The 16503-nt window shown below is 35.0% G+C and overlaps 3 protein-coding genes across 4 annotated transcripts; 2 read left to right on the plus strand and 1 right to left on the minus strand.

Moving 5' to 3' along the window:
* Positions 1-212: 212 nt before the first annotated feature.
* LOC111915749 (V-type proton ATPase subunit a3) lies at positions 213-5310 on the plus strand. The gene is made up of 18 exons (XM_023911399.3): positions 213-561; positions 1031-1075; positions 1211-1333; positions 1412-1519; positions 1610-1717; positions 1823-1996; positions 2094-2231; positions 2321-2428; positions 2529-2636; positions 2733-2881; positions 2963-3116; positions 3217-3377; positions 3462-3668; positions 3911-4094; positions 4176-4259; positions 4360-4553; positions 4641-4700; positions 4789-5310. Exons 1-18 carry the CDS (start codon positions 421-423, stop codon positions 4991-4993), a joined length of 2451 nt encoding a protein of 816 aa, XP_023767167.1. The 5' UTR covers positions 213-420; the 3' UTR covers positions 4994-5310.
* A 2126-nt stretch (positions 5311-7436) lies between these two features.
* LOC111915750 (transcription initiation factor IIF subunit beta) lies at positions 7437-9473 on the plus strand. Its single transcript, XM_023911400.3, has 6 exons — positions 7437-7799; positions 8355-8463; positions 8574-8704; positions 8795-8869; positions 8944-9096; positions 9181-9473. Exons 1-6 carry the CDS (start codon positions 7617-7619, stop codon positions 9298-9300), a joined length of 771 nt encoding a protein of 256 aa, XP_023767168.1. The 5' UTR covers positions 7437-7616; the 3' UTR covers positions 9301-9473.
* Positions 9474-11432: 1959 nt separating this feature from the next.
* On the minus strand, positions 11433-15039 carry LOC111915751 (protein NRT1/ PTR FAMILY 8.3). Of its 2 annotated transcripts, XM_023911402.3 has the most exons (5): positions 14903-15039; positions 13539-13701; positions 13195-13412; positions 12462-13024; positions 11433-12325 (listed from the first exon to the last, which is right to left on the minus strand). In XM_023911402.3, exons 2-5 carry the CDS (start codon positions 13672-13674, stop codon positions 11536-11538), a joined length of 1707 nt encoding a protein of 568 aa, XP_023767170.1. In that variant the 5' UTR covers positions 13675-13701; positions 14903-15039; the 3' UTR covers positions 11433-11535. The 2 variants fall into 2 exon arrangements, with proteins under 2 accessions (XP_023767170.1, XP_023767169.1); XM_023911401.3 differs by lacking the exon at positions 14903-15039 and having other exon boundaries at positions 13539-13978.
* Between the last annotated feature and the right edge of the window lie 1464 nt (positions 15040-16503).

The raw sequence follows: 16503 nt of genomic DNA on the forward strand, positions 1-16503 counted from the left end.
GAAAGGACCGTATCCGCAAGTTTTTCAAAGTTTGGACGTTAGTCAAAGAAAATGACAAACCCAAAGGAGCATTTTGCTATTTTATTTATTAACGTTTCTCATCAAACCATACTCACACATAGGCCCCTTTGCGTACCAAATGTGAAAACAAAAACAAGCAGTCAACGTCAAAGGAATATAAAGAAAAGTGGCAGCTTCAACACGGGATCAAAACGCTATCGTTTAGCACGTCTTACCAACATAAGGAAGAAGGTTCGTTAAGTTGCGTAAAAGCAGCCATTGATGAGGAATTAAGAAAGATCACCGAATCCACCGTGTCGGTGGAATTGCTCAATCAAATCATCACCGCCGGAGGGTAAAAGCTGATGGTAATCAAACGTTCTTAGGATTCGTTTAGCTTGAGACGACCAATCGATCGGAATGGGGGAAGGTGGAAGTCTGCCGACGATGGATCTGATGCGATCAGAACCAATGCAGTTAGCTCGGATCATAATCCCCATGGAATCTGCTCATCGAACCATTTCGTACCTCGGTGACCTGGGGCTTTTCCAGTTTAAAGATGTATGCCACTACACCTCTCATCGTTATACATGATTATAATTACGACGATAACAATTTGTCGATTTTACCTGTTTATCTATCAAATTAATCGGCATTATGATTATTTCAGTTTTCGGAAATCGTTTGGAGCTTAGGAACTCGTTTAGGTTTATATAATTAACCAGTCTGTGTTTTCTATCGACTGAAGCGATATGATCTCCTCCTCTCCTTTCTGATGTGGTGTTTACATCGTTGTAGACTGCTCGTTTTACTTAATAATTACTTTTACGAATACGTTGATGCATGATCCATTATGCTATATATGTCTCATTTAATGTATATTCGAGATTGTATTGCTAACAGTGTTTATGCATCAAAACCAACCAAAATTATGTACATTTCAGTTTTCTGAAAATCTTCTCTAGTTAAGATTCGTGTCTGGATCTTCCGTTTGATAATTTCCTTTTCTTTATTCTTGTTATGTGGATAGCTCAACACAGGAAAAAGCCCTTTCCAGAGGACATTCGCCACTCAGGTATGTTCATTGTCTGTCACCTCAATTATCAATGACCAGTCATTTTCACTATACCTGTATGATGTGATTTTCTCTTTTTGGCTCCTGATTGAGATGACTTTTGTTTGTTTCATTCTATAAACTTTCTTGATATAGATTAAAAGGTCTGGGGAGATGGCTCGCAAGCTACGTTTTTTCAAGGATCAGATGATGAAGGCTGGTCTTTTTGCCTCATCATGGCCTTCATATGGCTCAGAGTTTAGTCTAGACGAATTAGAGGTAAGTGAAATCACTAACATCCATTAATACTTATCAGGTTATAGCTCCATTTAACATATATTGGGGTGATTTTTGTAGGTGAAACTTGGAGAACTTGAAGCTGAACTGACAGAAATGAATGCCAACACTGAAAAATTGCAGCGTGCCTATAATGAACTTCTGGAATATAAGCTTGTCTTGCAGAAGGTGATCATACAAACTGATATTATCATCTATCCATTATTATTCTTATTATCAATGCTTTAAGACTAAAGAATGTTGCTTTCTTTATTTCAGGCTAGTGAGTTTTTCCATCGTGCTCAAAGCAGTGCTACATCTCAACAGAGAGAATTTGGAGATCGCCTTGTTGAAGGATCAATGGACAGTCCTCTCTTATTAGAACAAGTATTCATTTTTATTTCATGCTTCATGTTGGTTTCTGCTGCATTATATCTAAATTCTATTTCATTGTTTCATAACATCCCATCCCCCTATTTTTCATATTTGTAGGAAATGACTACTGATATTTCAAAGCAAGTTAAGCTAGGATTTGTAAGTGGTCTTGTCCCAAGAGATAAATCAATGGCCTTTGAAAGGATCCTATTTCGTGCAACCAGGGGTAACGTTTTCTTGAAGCAAGATGTTGTTCAAGAACCTGTTTGTGATCCTGTGCAAGGAGAGAAGGTTATCAATAAAATTTATATAACATTTTTGTAAACTTGAATCATCTGAATGGATTGCTTCTGAAAGTTAAAACCAGTACTAATACTTTAATTTATAGGTGGAGAAGAATGTTTTTGTGGTCTTTTATTCTGGAGAAAGGGCAAAAAACAAGGTTTTGAAGATATGTGATGCATTTGGAGCAAATCGTTATCCCTTTACAGATGATATAGGAAAACGACAACAAATGATTACAGAGGCATGTGCATAACTAAGAAGCTTCTTATGATTATATGAAAGTATATATAATAGCTTGTAATCTGAAAAATGTAAGTTTGAACCTTTTAGGTATCTGGAAAACTTTCAGAGCTAAAAACCACCATTGATGTTGGAATTTTACACTGGAGTAGTGTGGTACAGTCTATTGCTAATCAATTTGATCAGTGGAACAATTTGGTAAGTTTCAGTGTTTCACTAGTCTATTCGTCTTCATCCTTGGCCTTCTAGAATCTTCTAGAAGTTATCTCTTCTTAACTTGTGTTTTTAACTGATGAAGGTCAAGAAAGAAAAATCCATTTACCACACTTTGAATACTCTCAGTTTTGATGTGACAAAAAAGTGCCTTGTGGCAGAAGGCTGGTGTCCTGTTTTTGCTACAAGTCAGGTATATTGCCTTATCTCCATCAAGAATCTTTTTCAACTCAATGTATTTATAACTTTTAAAGAATATTAAATGATTTTGGAATGCTCATTTTTTCAGATCCAAAATGCTTTACAAAAGGCAACAATTGATAGTAACTCACAGGTTGGAGCTATATTTGAGATTCTGCATGCTAAGGAATCACCACCCACATATTTCCGCACAAATAAATTTACTTCTGCCTTTCAAGAGATAGTAGATGCTTATGGGTAAGTATCTGTGATATATTATATTATTTTCAGTTTTTATTCTTGCATTTAACTCTTATTTAAATCTTTTACACTTTTTAGGGTCGCAAAATATCGAGAAGCAAATCCTGGTCTATACACAATTGTTACATTCCCTTTCCTATTTGCTGTTATGTTTGGAGACTGGGGACATGGAATATGCTTATTTCTTGTGACACTATTTCTTATTATAAGGGAAAAGAAATATTCTAGCCAGGTAATTTAATTTCTTTTTTAAACAAAATACACACCTTCAGCATTTTCTTTTATTCTATTACATTAATAAACTTTTTTTTTTCTCTATGGGTAACTAACAGAAACTAGGAGACATAATGGAAATGGCATTTGGTGGTCGTTATGTCATCATAATGATGTCAATTTTCTCGATTTACACGGGATTTATTTATAACGAGTTTTTCTCTGTGCCATTTGAACTTTTTGGGCGCTCTGCTTATGATTGTCGTGATCCTTCCTGCAAGTATGAAATCATTTTTTTTAATTTAATATATTATTAATTTTTTTATTTACCACTTTATTTTTTAAACATTTGAGTTCATTGTAGGGATGCTACTACTATTGGAATGATTAAGGTGCGGGAAACTTACCCGTTTGGTGTGGATCCTATTTGGCATGGAACGCGAAGTGAATTACCGTTTCTTAACTCTCTGAAAATGAAAATGTCGATTCTACTGGGAGTTGCTCAGATGAATCTTGGAATTATTTTGAGCTACTACAATGCAAAGTTTTTCAAAAATGACATTAATATCTGGTAAGATGTTTGTGATTGAAGCATATTGACACCTGTCAGATGTTACACAAAATTACAATTTTTTGTCCCACCCAAAAAAGGTGGGACAAGGAGTCGCTTCGATCTTGTCTGTGCAAAAGACATAAATGCCCTCCGCATCTTCATCACCGGAAATAGCCCTGAATGTATTGGCTATTCCAGTGTAAAAGACGTAAATGCCCTCCTCTTATATATTGAGGTTCTAAACATGGATATGATTTCAGGTACCAATTTATTCCCCAGATGATATTTTTAAACAGTTTATTCGGCTACCTTTCTTTGCTCATCATTGTGAAATGGTGCACTGGTTCACAAGCTGATTTATACCATATACTGATATACATGTTCCTTAGTCCCATGGATGATTTAGGAGAAAATCAGCTTTTTTGGGGCCAAAAATATCTTCAGGTTTTATTATCTCTTATTTATTAGCTTCATTATTTTTATAAATGAAATCATAATTCATAAATAACTGAATTATCCTGCTAGATACTACTACTTTTGTCAGCACTTGTTGCTGTACCATGGATGTTGATCCCAAAGCCACTTCTATTGAAGAAACAATATGAGGAAGTAAGTATGCCCAATTATTTCTCCAATTTTCTTTTTCTTTTTTTTTTGTTTGCATTAGGATTTATGACAACTAAAATTTAATGTTGACCTTGTTTACCAGAGGCACCAAGGTCAAACCTATGCACCACTTCACAGCCTTGATGAAAATATAGAATCAGAGATGTATGAATCTCATGGTGGGCATGAGGAATTTGAGTTCAGTGAAGTATTGGTGCATCAATTAATTCATACTATTGAATTTGTTCTTGGTTCAGTGTCTAACACAGCCTCTTATCTTCGTCTCTGGGCTCTAAGGTCACCTACCAAAATTCTTTCTCTTTTCCCATAAACTCTTTTGTAGTCTGTAGACTAAATTACATTTTTGTTTTGTGTTGTTACCAGTTTAGCACACTCGGAACTTTCCAGTGTATTTTATGAAAAGGTCCTCCTTCTTGCCTGGGGGTAAGTTATTTATTACATACAATAAATACACTGTTGTTATATCTGTGATGTGATGTGTAATAAAAGAAAGAATGATTTGTGAGTGCAGATATAACAGCGTGGTAATACTTATAATTGGCATAATCGTATTTGTTTTTGCAACTGTGGGTGTGCTGCTTGTGATGGAAACTTTAAGTGCTTTCTTGCATGCTTTGAGGCTTCACTGGGTTGAATTCCAGAACAAGTTTTATGAGGGAGACGGCTACAAATTCGATCCCTTTTCATTTGCTTCCGTTGGTGAAGAAGATGATTGATTTGATACACACTTTTTCAAGCCACCTACCCCAAAACAAACTTACTAAGAGCTGGTTTGCTTCCTATTAGCTATAGTTATTCTTTAGATTCTTTTGTATGTATTTGCAATTGCAAGCTTTTTTTAAGTTAAAAGGTTTTATACCTTGTTTTCTATTTAGAACCACAGAATGAATGTTCACTCCAACATTCCACAATCTTATCCAAGTTGTTGCACTATGGAACTTATAAATTAGGGGTGATTTTCACCCTTAATTTCTTCTTGAATTACTTTACAAGTTTATTAGGACAATAAAAATGTTTGAATATTACTTATTTATCATTTATTAGTAGATATCATGTATTCGTGTTCAAATAAGCCGGATGTTTGTTATCTTCTTTTCCTTTTATATTCTTTGCATTGTCACTTTCTTTTTCCAACTAAAACAATAAACCGACAAGGAACAGCCCAACACTTGGGATATATCCAAATCCAACCAACAATTTCTTATTCAATTGTCTGGAGGGTTAATCAGTCCTATTTAAATTGATTACTGAAACAGTTTTTGATTTCTTATTCAATTCTTCTGTTTGATAATGATGTTACAAACTCCATCATAAACCAACTATATTGGAATATTTAATCAACATATTGTGATATTAGTTCTTATACAATAATAAATCTTTAAATAGTTTTATACACATAAAATATTGGGGTGAACCCAATACATTTTTACATCAAATATCAAAATGCTACGCAAACCTCACAAGTATGCCTCATCAGTTCTTAACACACATATAGACAAGCATTTTATGATTATAAATAAAATAAAATTGAATCATATCGATAATCCAAACAACTTTCCTTCAATGTTCAAAGGACTCATGAAGTTGAGATTTTCTCTAACTAAACTAGTTTCTCTCTATAATCAACTCGTGGGAGAATGAGTAAATGAGGACATATGATCTAATATTTACATATTGAAATTCATGAATTTTGTCCTTCATCTTCAAAACTATATATGTTAACCCTCTAAAAAGATGCCAACACTAGAAAGATTCTTCACCTACTTGAGGGCAAGGTTATTAAGATCGGACTTTTACCTAAGACCGTTTTGCATTTTGCAAGATCGTGAAAGTAAGATCAGAACGATTCATAATATCATACCAAAATAAACTAGTCTTCATTTTTATTTGTGCAATACTCATTATAATTTGCTATTGATTAAGACATCGATATTAGAATTAACTTTAATTTTTTAAGCATTAACCATAATTTTTGTTCTACTGCAAAAATTAAGAAGAAAATATCAAAAACAGAAAAACAAGATAATTGTAATCATATATAACTAAAGCCATAATATCATAAAAAGTATCACTAGTGTCATGATACTCAGCCTAATTCAAGATAAATGGATGAAATGGTGATGCTCAATGAGACTTTTCATCTTGTGACACACAATGCTCGATTTTAAGTTGTATGTATGAAATTTTAACTCTCAAATATAATGAAGACTAAAGATGTAGGATCACATCGGGTTAAGATCTTAAGATCCTAGTTGGGATCTTAAGATCTCTCTCTCTCTCTAGATAGATAGATAGATAGATAGATAGATAGATCCTAATACGATCAAGATCGTTTTCCGCTTGTAGCCTTGTAGGATCTTAAGGTTAAGATCGGATCTTAGCAACCATGATTGAGGGTGTTCCGTAAATATATGGACATTCATGGAGCCTCTTCGGAACATTCTGGAAACATAACCACATTGTACAAACAAACAAAAGTGCTAAGGCCTATGAATAATAATTTAAGTTTAGGCAACGCTCCAACTCTTCAATTTTCTTTATATGACTACATTCTTTATATGACGTAAAAAGTGGTACATTATAAATTTGGCAGGATATGTATTGATACTATATCTTGATACAATTAATTTTAGGACTTAAAACTTAGAGTATTTCTAAATATATTTAGAAAATAACATAGTTTGTCCATAAAACTTGTGACAGTTTTTGTTAATCAAAATTGACATAGCTCTGTGCATTGAAGATTTAAAGTCACGAACTATATATCGATCAAGAAAGAAGCAACAAATGGATTAACAGATTTTTTACTTTGCATATTTTGTGAACACACTATTCTTCAAAATACAGCCAAAAAATCCCATATAGATTTGAAAGTATTTTACTTATTTAATTATGTTTGCGGTACAGTTTGTTGTTCGTTTGTCATCTCATTCGTTGTACGATGATAATTAATTTAATACAAATATATTATTTCTTAAAAAATAAATAAATAAGTATTTTAAAAAATATATACATATATTCAACCACCCAATCTACAAATATTTTAAACCTATTTTAGTGTTATCATATTTATAATAGTGGATCAATATTCACTTGTATTTATAAAAAAGATTTATTATGATTTATATATTTTATAGTCGTAAGTCGTAACACTTTCTTACTTTCTTGAGGGACAGAAGGCTTCCCAAAGTCCGTGCCGACATTACCGGGGCTTGTACTTTGTAGATATCCTTCAAGACTCAGAGTTGAGGGAGATATCAAATACAGGCAGACTTCAAGACTCTAGAGAGAGAAAGCTTGAGTCACGAACAAGAGCGAAAGAAAATACTATCTCAATCAATGGATGACGATCAGAACACCAACCTGGAAACTGCACGAGCAGACCGATCGGTGTGGCTGATGAAGTGCCCGCTCGTTGTCGCTAAATCATGGCAAGCTATTCCGCCCGATTCTCAACAAAACCTCTCTAAGGTCGTCGTTTCTCTCGATCCTCTCCATCCCGAAGATCCGTCTTCGCTTCAGGTATGTATTAAGTTTATCAACATTTGGTTGCCGTTTTGTTTTGATCGGTCTTCGATGATTGATTATTGATTTCTCGTTGTAAGCCGTTCGGAATTAGATGTTTATTTTTGTAAAGTAATGGAGTTTGGCTTGTTCAATTTGTGCTACTTACTGGTATGTGCATAATTTACGGTTGTACTATTGAAACCCTAGTTCTGTGTATTGCTTTCATTTTTGGTAACTGTGCTTTGAAAGCTTTGGTGCATTTGGCCTCAAGAATCAAATTGACCAAATTGATTTTCCCATTGCAAGAAGATTACTTTATTACTTATAAGACGTTTATTATGCATCCCTCATTCAATGGCACTAAGGTACATTTCAGTCTCAGTTGGTTTCTCAAGAAATCAAGTAGATGCTTAATTGTATGGTCATGGTAACTGGTAGCAAAAAGGGTTAGAAAGATTGAGGGCATTATTTGTAGAAAGTGTTAGCTGTTTTTATGAACAATTTTTTGACCTTTGTGGTTTATTGAAAGCTGATGACTTAATCTTTTATATGTTTCGTTTCCACAATCAGTTCTCAATGGAGATGGCTGGTGGTGAGATTGCAAATGTGCCAAAGAGCTATTCTTTAAATATGTTCAAGGATTTTGTTCCTATGTGCATTTTTTCTGAAGCAAACCAAGGTAAGAAAAGGTTCTTAATTCTTTTTCCCTATTAGAATTAGATTCTCAGTTCTTCCAATTTGATCTGGATTCTTAATTATAGAAGTCATGCATCTGTGAGTGTGTTTCAGGAAAGGTTGCTATGGAAGGGAAAGTTGAGCATAAGTTTGACATGAAACCCCACAACAAGAACATGGAGGAATACAGAAAGATGTGTCGTGAAAGAACAAATAAGTCAATGGTTAAGAATAGACAGATACAGGTTTGTATAGAATTATAAATCCTTTTATTTTATTTTAATCAATCTTTGAAATTCAGATGGAACATGATGTCTCTTTTGTTTGCTGAATAGGTGATTGATAATGACCGAGGTATGCATATGAGGCCTATGCCTGGAATGATTGGCTTGATTTCTACTAATTCTAAGGTAACATATCTCCAATGTTCTTTCATTTATTTTGTGTATTTCTTGCATTTAACCTTTAATCATCTGACAATCAGGAAAAGAAGAAGGCTTCTGCTCCAGTGAAGGGGCCTGAAGTTAAGAGAACAAGGAGGGATCGTGGAGAACTTGAAGATATCATGTTTAAGCTTTTTGAAAGACAGCCTAATTGGGCTTTAAAACAGTTGGTCATAGAGACAGATCAGCCAGCTGTATGTACATTACTTTTTCACTTTGTTTTTATTATTTATTTATTTATTTATTAATACGGGTTTTTTGTTTAATTTTGAATGCAGCAATTCTTGAAAGAGATATTGAACGATTTGTGTGTGTACAATAAACGTGGAACGAATCAAGGAACGTATGAGCTGAAGCCAGAGTATAAGAAATCCATTGAGGATGCAGATGCTGAATAAACTCATAAATAAACCAATGGGGGATCCAAACAGACTTTTTCTTTGTTCTAACTGAAACCAAACTTGTAACAAGTCTTATATTGTGCAAGAATTGAAAGAGACGTATATTGCAAATATCATCTTTAATTGTTTGTGCAACTTGGTTTTATGAAATGCGTTGGTATCTTTCTGTAGTTTGAAACTTAAGTTCTCATTTATGGAAAAAATGAACCATCAATTGTATGTATTGTTTGCATGCAAATGGGAAGTCAAGTGCCTCGGCCAGGTTGTACAGTGTTTGATAGCATGCATCCTACTTAGAATAGTGATGCTACTTGTAAAATATATGCAAAGTCCACAATTGTAATATCCTTTTTGTAATATATTGCTACTTATAAGACTATGGTGTACCAATATAGGATACACTAACACTCTTCCACAGATGGAGGTTTGGTGAAAATAAACCGGAATATGTTAAGCTGAGGGGGTGCAGACTTTGATATGATGTAAGACGTATATATGGAGTTTTTAGTGTTATTATATCATACGTCGATGCAAAACAATCTTTTGTCTCTATATATGTTGATGCTTACATTTTTCCATAACGACTCTTTAGAAGAGTAAACTAAGTGTTAGTATATATGATATACTATGTTGGTGTCCTTTATGCTTATATATGTTGAAGACTCTCATCTTTCCATTATAATTCTTTTGGAGAATAAATCAAGTGCATTGCTTAGTGTATCTTATATCGTTGCAACACAATCTTTTATGTCTTTATATATGTTGGAGTCTCCATTATTTCCATAAGAGATCTTTTGGACATACAATGTTGGACACATAAAATTTACATGGTTTCAAAGACAACATCTCCACCCTTATGCCTTAACATATTTCGGTCTATTCTCATCGATCTTCTGTCTGGAAGTGTTAGTGCTCGTATATCGGTGTGAAAAAGTATTTTACGTCTCTATATATTTTGGAGTCTCCCTCTCTTTATAATGACTCTTTTGGAGATTAAATCAAAGACTTCTTATGTGTATCTAACATTTTATAAAAGTCGGCGTTTGCACCACGATGGCTTAACATTATCGAGCCTCTGTCTTTAATGGGGAGTGTTGGTGTATCCAAACACCGGTGCAACAAAATACCTTATGTCTTTATATATGTTGAAGTCTTTCTGTCTGTGTGTGTGATTTTTAAAGAGACAACCTTGGATACATATATATCTTAAGATATTGACACATAAATTGTAACTTGTATTTCACCTAAAAATAAAGATGTACATATGTTGGGCCCATACTAAACGTATGCATATGTTTGGGTTTTTGCCTCAAGTAAACATACCGGGCTGCTCATTGGCATATGTTTGGGTTAGGGCTTAGGGGCCCGTTCTAGAAGGCCACGGTAGTTCCGATTTTTTGGAGCTCAGCCCTTGGACTGAAAACCAAACTAAACGAATGCATTCGGAACCGGTTTGGTTTTGGTGTCTGGTAAATTGGTTCTAGGACCATGATGGACCGCACCAAAGTACTTTGTTGTTGTTGTTTTTTTTTTTAAGTACAATGCTGTTTTTTGATTGAAAGTCACAGTAAGTTGCTTTCATTTAAAAAACAAAGTACACTGTTGTTTTCAATAAAAAACCTAGTAAAATGCTGTTTTTTGATTGAGATAATTGGTAGCAGCAGGTGAACTTGAGAAACCTTGAGCTATCTCTAGCTCAAATATTATATCTGATGTATTCCATCTTCTCATGGGGACACTTGAGTATCACAAGGTTTGTACGTATTCGTTTTACTCTATCTAGGTGATCTTTTAGGCACGTGCATATCTCGACCGGATATGGTGTAAGTTTATTGTCTAAATGTTACCACTCTGCCACTAATAGAATAAACCAATTCCGTAATTACCATTTTGGTCTTGGACGCTTAGAAATGATTATATCCAATATTACAAAGTTACAAAATGCTCATACATAGCAAACCCCTGGGTTCGATATTTAAAGGATCGTGGGTTTAGTAGTTTTCACTATAATAAACAAACTATTATAAGTATGTTACTACTACTTGAAAAAACATGTAACCTGACATTCTGTCACTTGAAATGAAAGTAGGATGATATAAAAAACAAACCATAAATAGGATGCGCTATAATGGAAAAAAAAATGAAAAGAGAAAACTATAATCAGCAAACGTTTTCAAACATTAATTACAGCTTAAATTTTCCCTATCTATAACTTATAAGCAACATCTAATTCTAACCTTGGTGTCGACCCTTATACCTTCGAGCTACCCACACGTAAATAAACAAATTAACCGCACTAATCCCCGCCAACATGGCATAATAATAATCAAGCTTACTCTCATCCAAATCATCTCTCAACCACCCACCTACCCCAGTCCCCGTCACCCCCTCCACAATCTTCACAAGCGCGCTATTCACCCAACTCCCAATCCCAATCTCACTCAAAAACAACGCCCCACAAACACTCTTCATCCCATCCGTAGCCTCATCATAAAAAAACTCCAACTGCCCCACGTAAGTAAAAGACTCCGCCCCACCCAATATAAAAAACTGCGGGACTAACCAAAACACTGTTAGTCCCGCAGGGTTCGCGTGGGTCCTACGCATGCGTTCGACCACTGCGGCCGCAGACAATGCAAAAATGGAGATGAAGAGACCGATTCCCATTCTTTGGAGGGCGGTGAAGCCACGGTGGTGGTTGGTTCGTTTTTGGATGAATGGGACGATGAATTTTTCGTAAATTGGAACCGTGATGAACGCGTTTACGACTGCAAACACTTGCATGGACCCCGGTGGGATGGTGAAGTTTGGGGTGAGCTGGCGGTTTAGGATTTTGGATTGGGCTAGGAAGAAGGTTGATTGTTGGGCTAAAGAGAGGGAGAGGGCTATTGTTGAGGCCCAAACCGGGAACACTCGTAAAAATGTTTTTAGTTCTTCGATTTGTGTTACACTGCATAGTTTCCATCGGTCCGATACGTCTAGTAATTCGGTGTCTTCCATTACCGCCGCTTTGTCCAAAAATCTGAAAACCAAAGAATTTGATCATGTCATTTCACAAAAAAATGGGTGGTTATTCTCAAAACCCTGACACATTGTTAGCTCAGGGTTTCTGCAAAAGGGTTTAGTATAAGCAAAAGTAATAAAAGTATGCGTGGTACCTGTACTGAGGAGTATGAGAGAGTTTTCTTGCACCCACGATATCCGATTCTTCGGTAGCAACTTCAAAAAGTTTAGTTTCGGGGCCCACTTGAACCCCTCTAAAATGATTTTTTACCGAAACCACAAGAACTTGAATAAATCTCGTGAAGACACTTCCCATTGGTTTTTTATACCGATACATCGGAAACCCGGCTGCTAAAATCACCACGGATGCAAACATGATAGCAGTTGGAAGCCCAAAACCCCAAGCATACCCTTTCTCCTGTTCTATATACACCATAACTGTGAGTCCTAATAAAGCTCCCACTTTGATTGAAAGAAAAAAGAAGTTGAAAAAAGTGTATTTGTATGAGAGTTCTTTCTCATCATTTTCGTCGTGTTGGTCAGCACCGAATGATGGGACATTTGGTTTGACACCACCCGTGCCTAGGGCTACTAGGGCTAGGGCAGAGTAGAGGAACGCGGATTGCCCCGGGGTGGCTGTCGGGCAGTTTGATGTTTCCGTGCAGGGTTTCGGGCGGAGGCTGTCCACGGATGCCGAAATCGTCAGGAGTATCATTCCCTGGTAAAACAGGCTATGGCTTTGTTAGAAAATAATTCACTTTTTCATCAACTTTTTTGTACTTTTAGGATGTTTTGTTTTTATGATCAAACTTTTCCATTGATATAACAAAATGTTGGCAGTTATTTTGGGGGGTAATTGCGAAAAATGAAAACAGGAAGGGCACATACCACGAGGTAAACGGCGGATGAGAAGATAACGGTGAGGTAACGGCCCAAATAAGCATCGGCGATGAAAGCGCCGAGAAGCATAAGAAGATACGTCGCTCCCACCCAATCACTCACATGTGTGGCTGCATCTGGAAGCGATTCCTTCATCTCCTTCGTTAAATACAACACCAGACTCGCCGACACTGTAAACGCTGACAGCCTCTCCGCCGCCTCATTCGCTACAAAAAAATGGTCAACGATACTTAAGCCGATATATTAACACGATGATAAATTGATGAGATAGTATATGAGCTTCTAATGTTCAATTGCAGTTCTAAGTGTATGTAAAAGTTTAAAAAAGGTACCGATGATGAACGGAGTAGCTTTCCATCCACCGGTTTTCCGTTTATTTGCGACTCTGCCTTTGAAATCAAGACTTCCATTGGTGACGAAATCCAGCGACGACGACAACGGAAGAGTTGCATCTGATTCGGAAACCATCGTTGTTGAATCGGTGGTTTGGAGTAACTGATAACTCATGGATTGATTTGAATTAGAAGACTATTAATACAATAAATGTGATCACAGGTGAGAAACGGATTGAATCCTTTTCTGCGAAAATTAAACTCGTGATTTTGTCAGGATTCAGATATGTCCCGATTCAGTGAATCATTTGGGTCTACTCCCATTGATTCCACTACTAACTACCAAAATTGCGAGAAGAAAAAATGCGATTGAGCGTAATTTGTTGAAAAACAAGGAAACCTAGATATTGGGAGACCTTTCTATTTTTCTGTGATTATCTGGAAAAAAGATCACACCCTTCTCTTTTATTTATTTAAATATATATAATAGGTAAAATAAAATGTATAAATATTTCTTTTAAGGTAATTGATTTTATTTCGTAGGTGTTTAACCTAAAGTTTTTATTTAAGAAAAAGAGGGGGAGTTTGGCCTAAATCTACGTCATAATCATATCATTGACAAATCTTTAAATATTGATCTCATGTAAAAAAGAAGTATCGAATATTATCCTTTCATTTAATGTCAATTAATTATGAATCTTTATCATTCAAGAAACGTATACGAAATATACTTAGTTTATTTGATCTTGATTTGAGTTAAAATAGAATGCATAAACATTAGTTTTTAAATTACGCATAGCTTCCATAGTGATTTTTAGTTGGAAAAGGAATTGGATGGATAAAGATAAGGTTTTGTAATTAAATTATGTTTCTTAGACAAAACACATTATTTAATTTAAAAGATAAATAAAAAAAAGGAAGAAAATAACATAAAGATTTGAAAATGTTTTAATTCTGAAACCCGATTTTGCAAATAATGGCCGAAATAGTGATTCCAAAGCTGTGGCCAAAATAGAAGATTTCAATTTTCAAACTTACCTTTTTAAGATTGAGGGGACAAAAATGTAATTATACGAAACTTGGCAAAAACATTAACAACAGGGAGGGACGCGGATCTCTTCTTCCTGACCCGGTCACATGACCCGATCCATCACTATTATCAACTCACTCAGAGCTCGATTCTTGCTTAATCCGCCATTGAATTTGAGTATTTGACCAATTTCGACTACCAGTACATGCATGATCATTTAATCTACCGTTTTCGTTTTATTTTTTGGCTTTCAATTCGATTAAAAAAAATCAACCTACAACTTACATTCGATCAGAAACTAGCTTTTTAGTTCAAGAAATTACATGAATGTTACCTTTAATTGCTGATAACCCTCGATCTGAGCCTATGTAATCTTCGAAGGATTTCTGCTTCGAATAAAAAAATCACTTTTTCTTCTGATTTTTGCTATGGTTTTTACTCCTGACGCTTTGGTCTATTTATAGAGTTAACAAAGTAAAGAATCATCAAGATAACAATTCGAAACTGAGCCACGTAGGAGCACCGCCATTATCCATCAGCCATGCAAATCTGCGAATGTCTTTTTTAAGTATATTATAAAGTAAATTGTTGGCATAATTTATCAATTTGAAGCTTTTGCTAACACAAATAGCAAATAATTGCAACAAAATAGTGGTCTATGTGGTTTGGAACTTCATGTCCTACGTTTGATTACAAACATGGGTTCAAATTATAAAGTGAAAACTTTAAAGTGAAGCTTAATACAAATTTGGTATGCTATCTTCATCCAGAGTAAGGACAAGATATAATTATTCAAATGGACAAATTAATCTAATTCTATATATAACAACATACTTGCATATTTCAATTAGAAAAAACCTGACTTATTATGTAATTTTTGAAAGCTTTTAGATTTTTTTTAAGAAAAAACAAAAGAAAAAAAATGGCCGGCAATATGAGTTTTTAGTTTTTATTTGAAACAAAAACTCATAATACAAAAGCTAATTCAGGTAACTTTTGGAAGCTTTTAGTTATTCGGTTATTTTAGTTTTTAGAAGTTTTTAGGCTTTAAGGGATTTTAACTTTTGGTTTTATATAATTTTCCATATTTAAAAGCTGAAAACTTTTGTTGACATTTTAGGCCAAATAAAAACTCTATCTTCTCGCTACTAAGTTCTATATAGTTTGTCAAACACACTTTTTTTTGGAAGCGGCAAAATGTTATAACAAATAAATAAAGCTTAGCAAGAAATTAAGAATTGGACAAAACAACAAAGTACATAATACATAGGAAATTCAAAACGGACTCCTGCACCATTGCGCCCAATTAACATCAACTAATCCATCCTAGTGTTTATACCACATAAAAGACAAGGAGATCACATCATTCGCTACCAAGGTTGGGGAAGGAGGGATGTTTTAAAAACATTGTTGTTTCTCGCCGATCAAATACGTTTGTAGAAAACTTAATAAGAATTTTCTTTTTTTTTTCAGGACAATTACTCAATTTGGCGACAAAGTCAAGAAAATTAGCTAATCCGAAGAATTGATGGAAGAGAAACCCACACCATTTCATAATGTAAGACCATTAGGTATGTGTCCGTTGTGGTGGTGTTATAACAAGAAGCAACAAGAAGAGGGGGTGGTGTTCATGGTGTTATAACACCATGTTAAGAGGAGAGAGATAGAGAAAAATAATTTGACAGCCAATAGAAAAACTCGTTTCTTCTTGTCATGGAGACAACAAGAAGCACCACAACAAGATGCAACAAGAAGGGGGGCGGTGTTCTCCCCTGTCACAACGCCGTTGAGGGTGCTACCTCAGCACAACGAGCACGCCACAATACCCATGCCGTCTACTCTAATAGGGGGTCGCTATAGTGAACCTACAATAAAAAAGAAGATGCTCCACAGACTTCGGTTCAGAACCACATAAAGGATAATTTTTATAGAAAA

The sequence above is a fragment of the Lactuca sativa genome, chromosome 1, assembly GCF_002870075.4.
Source record: "Lactuca sativa cultivar Salinas chromosome 1, Lsat_Salinas_v11, whole genome shotgun sequence".
Lineage (NCBI taxonomy): Eukaryota > Viridiplantae > Streptophyta > Magnoliopsida > Asterales > Asteraceae > Lactuca > Lactuca sativa.

Bases quoted from the DNA above. Each gene is read 5' to 3' on its own strand.
- LOC111915751 (XM_023911401.3), bottom strand. From the start codon at position 13,713: ATGAGTTATCAGTTACTCCAAACCACCGATTCAACAACGATGGTTTCC. The intron at 13,413-13,538 runs GTACCTTTTTTA...ATTTTTTTGTAG, and splicing joins AGCTACTCCGTTCATCATCG to CGAATGAGGCGGCGGAGAGG. The intron at 13,025-13,194 runs GTATGTGCCCTT...CTGTTTTACCAG, and splicing joins CATCCGCCGTTTACCTCGTG to GGAATGATACTCCTGACGAT.
- LOC111915749 (XM_023911399.3), top strand. From the start codon at position 421: ATGGGGGAAGGTGGAAGTCTGCCGACGATGGATCTGATGCGATCAGAA. The intron at 562-1,030 runs GTATGCCACTAC...TTATGTGGATAG, and splicing joins GGCTTTTCCAGTTTAAAGAT to CTCAACACAGGAAAAAGCCC. The intron at 1,997-2,093 runs GTTATCAATAAA...TTTAATTTATAG, and splicing joins ATCCTGTGCAAGGAGAGAAG to GTGGAGAAGAATGTTTTTGT.
- LOC111915750 (XM_023911400.3), top strand. From the start codon at position 7,617: ATGGATGACGATCAGAACACCAACCTGGAAACTGCACGAGCAGACCGA. The intron at 7,800-8,354 runs GTATGTATTAAG...TTCCACAATCAG, and splicing joins AAGATCCGTCTTCGCTTCAG to TTCTCAATGGAGATGGCTGG. The intron at 8,705-8,794 runs GTTTGTATAGAA...TTTGCTGAATAG, and splicing joins TTAAGAATAGACAGATACAG to GTGATTGATAATGACCGAGG.